The sequence below is a fragment of the Calidris pugnax genome, unplaced genomic scaffold, assembly GCF_001431845.1.
Source record: "Calidris pugnax isolate Ruff unplaced genomic scaffold, ASM143184v1 scaffold460, whole genome shotgun sequence".
Classification (NCBI taxonomy): Eukaryota; Metazoa; Chordata; class Aves; order Charadriiformes; family Scolopacidae; genus Calidris; species Calidris pugnax.
In genome coordinates this window covers 70,334-71,642 of record NW_015091195.1, presented here as the reverse complement: position 1 = coordinate 71,642, position 1,309 = coordinate 70,334, and the positions used below count along the sequence as shown (strand labels likewise).

Genomic DNA, 1,309 nt, shown 5'->3' with positions numbered 1-1,309 from the left:
CCCCCTAGTCCCCCAGTATCTCCATCCCCTGGTCCCACAGCATCCCACAGCACTCTGGTCACCCACTATCTCCATCCCCTGGTCTCCCACTATCTCCATCCCCTGGTCCCTGGGCATCCCCATCCCCTGCTCCTTCAACATCCCCATCCCCTGCTACTCCATCCCCCAGCACCCCAGTGTCCCCCAACACCCCGCTGTGTGTGTGTGTGTGTCCACCCCCCTCCACCCAACACCCCAAACCCCACCTTTGAAGCGCCCGGCCCCCGTTTTCCAGAGCATGCAGCCGCTGTGGACCAGTTTGCGGCGCAGGAGCTCGTCTTTGCCGAAGACGCCGGTGCTGTTGTCCCAGCGGAGCTGCACCTTGGCCCTCCCGTCCACGCGCCGGTAGACGTCCCAGAGCCGCGCGTTCATCTCGTAGGTGTGCACCTCCTCGTTGATGGAGGAGATCAGCTCCTTCACCAGCTTCAGCGCCCGCGACAGGTCCGCCGAGTCCCCCTCGTTGTCTGCGACCAAGAAGGACACACACACACACACACACACACACAGGGTCAGGGTTTGTCCCGGTTTGAGGGAAAACCGGATCAATTTTGTCTTCTGTAGGCCTTTAGGCTTACAGGCCTGTAGGCCTTTAGGCCTTTTCTAACTCTCTGAAATTAACGGCGTATTGTGGAGAAAACTGGGCCTTCTCAGAGTGATCAGACCAACGTTTGTGCTCCGTGCCAGGGGATGGTGAGCAGAGAGGCCCTTGCTTATACTTATTGCTGTAACAACCAAGGGCAGCCAATTTTTTGTTATTTGCCCCTTAGAGGGTCGGAAACGGAAAAAACGTAGAGGGGTCACATCTGTGGGGAGGAACGGCCAGGACAGGTGACCCAAACCTGACCCACAGGGGTGTTCCATCCCATCTGCCCCACGCTCAGTGTAAAAGCTGAGGGATCAAAGGGTCAACTCTCTTCCTGCGATGGCCAACGTCCCAAGAGGACCCTGCTCATCTGCCTTTGATCCCCATCCGTGTGTTCCTGCCTCCAGAGCTGGAATCCTGCTCCTGTCCATCACCCAGTCCAGGCTGGGACTTCCCCAGTGCCTGCTGGTGACGGGACGGTCATACTGGGAGCTCGATACACTTTTGTATAAATGTTGTATCTATTTCATTATTTTCCTCTCTTTTATTTTAATATTATTTTTGATTAAAGCAGTTTAGTTCATTCTAAACTTTTCAATCTCCTTCTCTCTTCCTCTCCTCTTTCGGGTGGGGGGGAAGGGCCATCTGTTGGTTCGTTTGGGGCGATTTCGGCCAAAACCATGACAG

The 1,309-nt window shown here is 55.5% G+C and overlaps 1 protein-coding gene across 1 annotated transcript in view; it reads right to left on the bottom strand.

Moving 5' to 3' along the window:
• The window catches only part of LOC106898363 (rho guanine nucleotide exchange factor 11-like), a 32,799-nt gene that overhangs the window by 7,635 nt on the left and 23,855 nt on the right, over nt 1-1,309 (bottom strand). Inside the window, exon 6 of the mRNA XM_014959583.1 lies at nt 246-503. Within this exon, the coding sequence (XP_014815069.1) occupies nt 246-503 (258 nt within the window). The remainder of the gene's footprint in view (nt 1-245; nt 504-1,309) is intronic.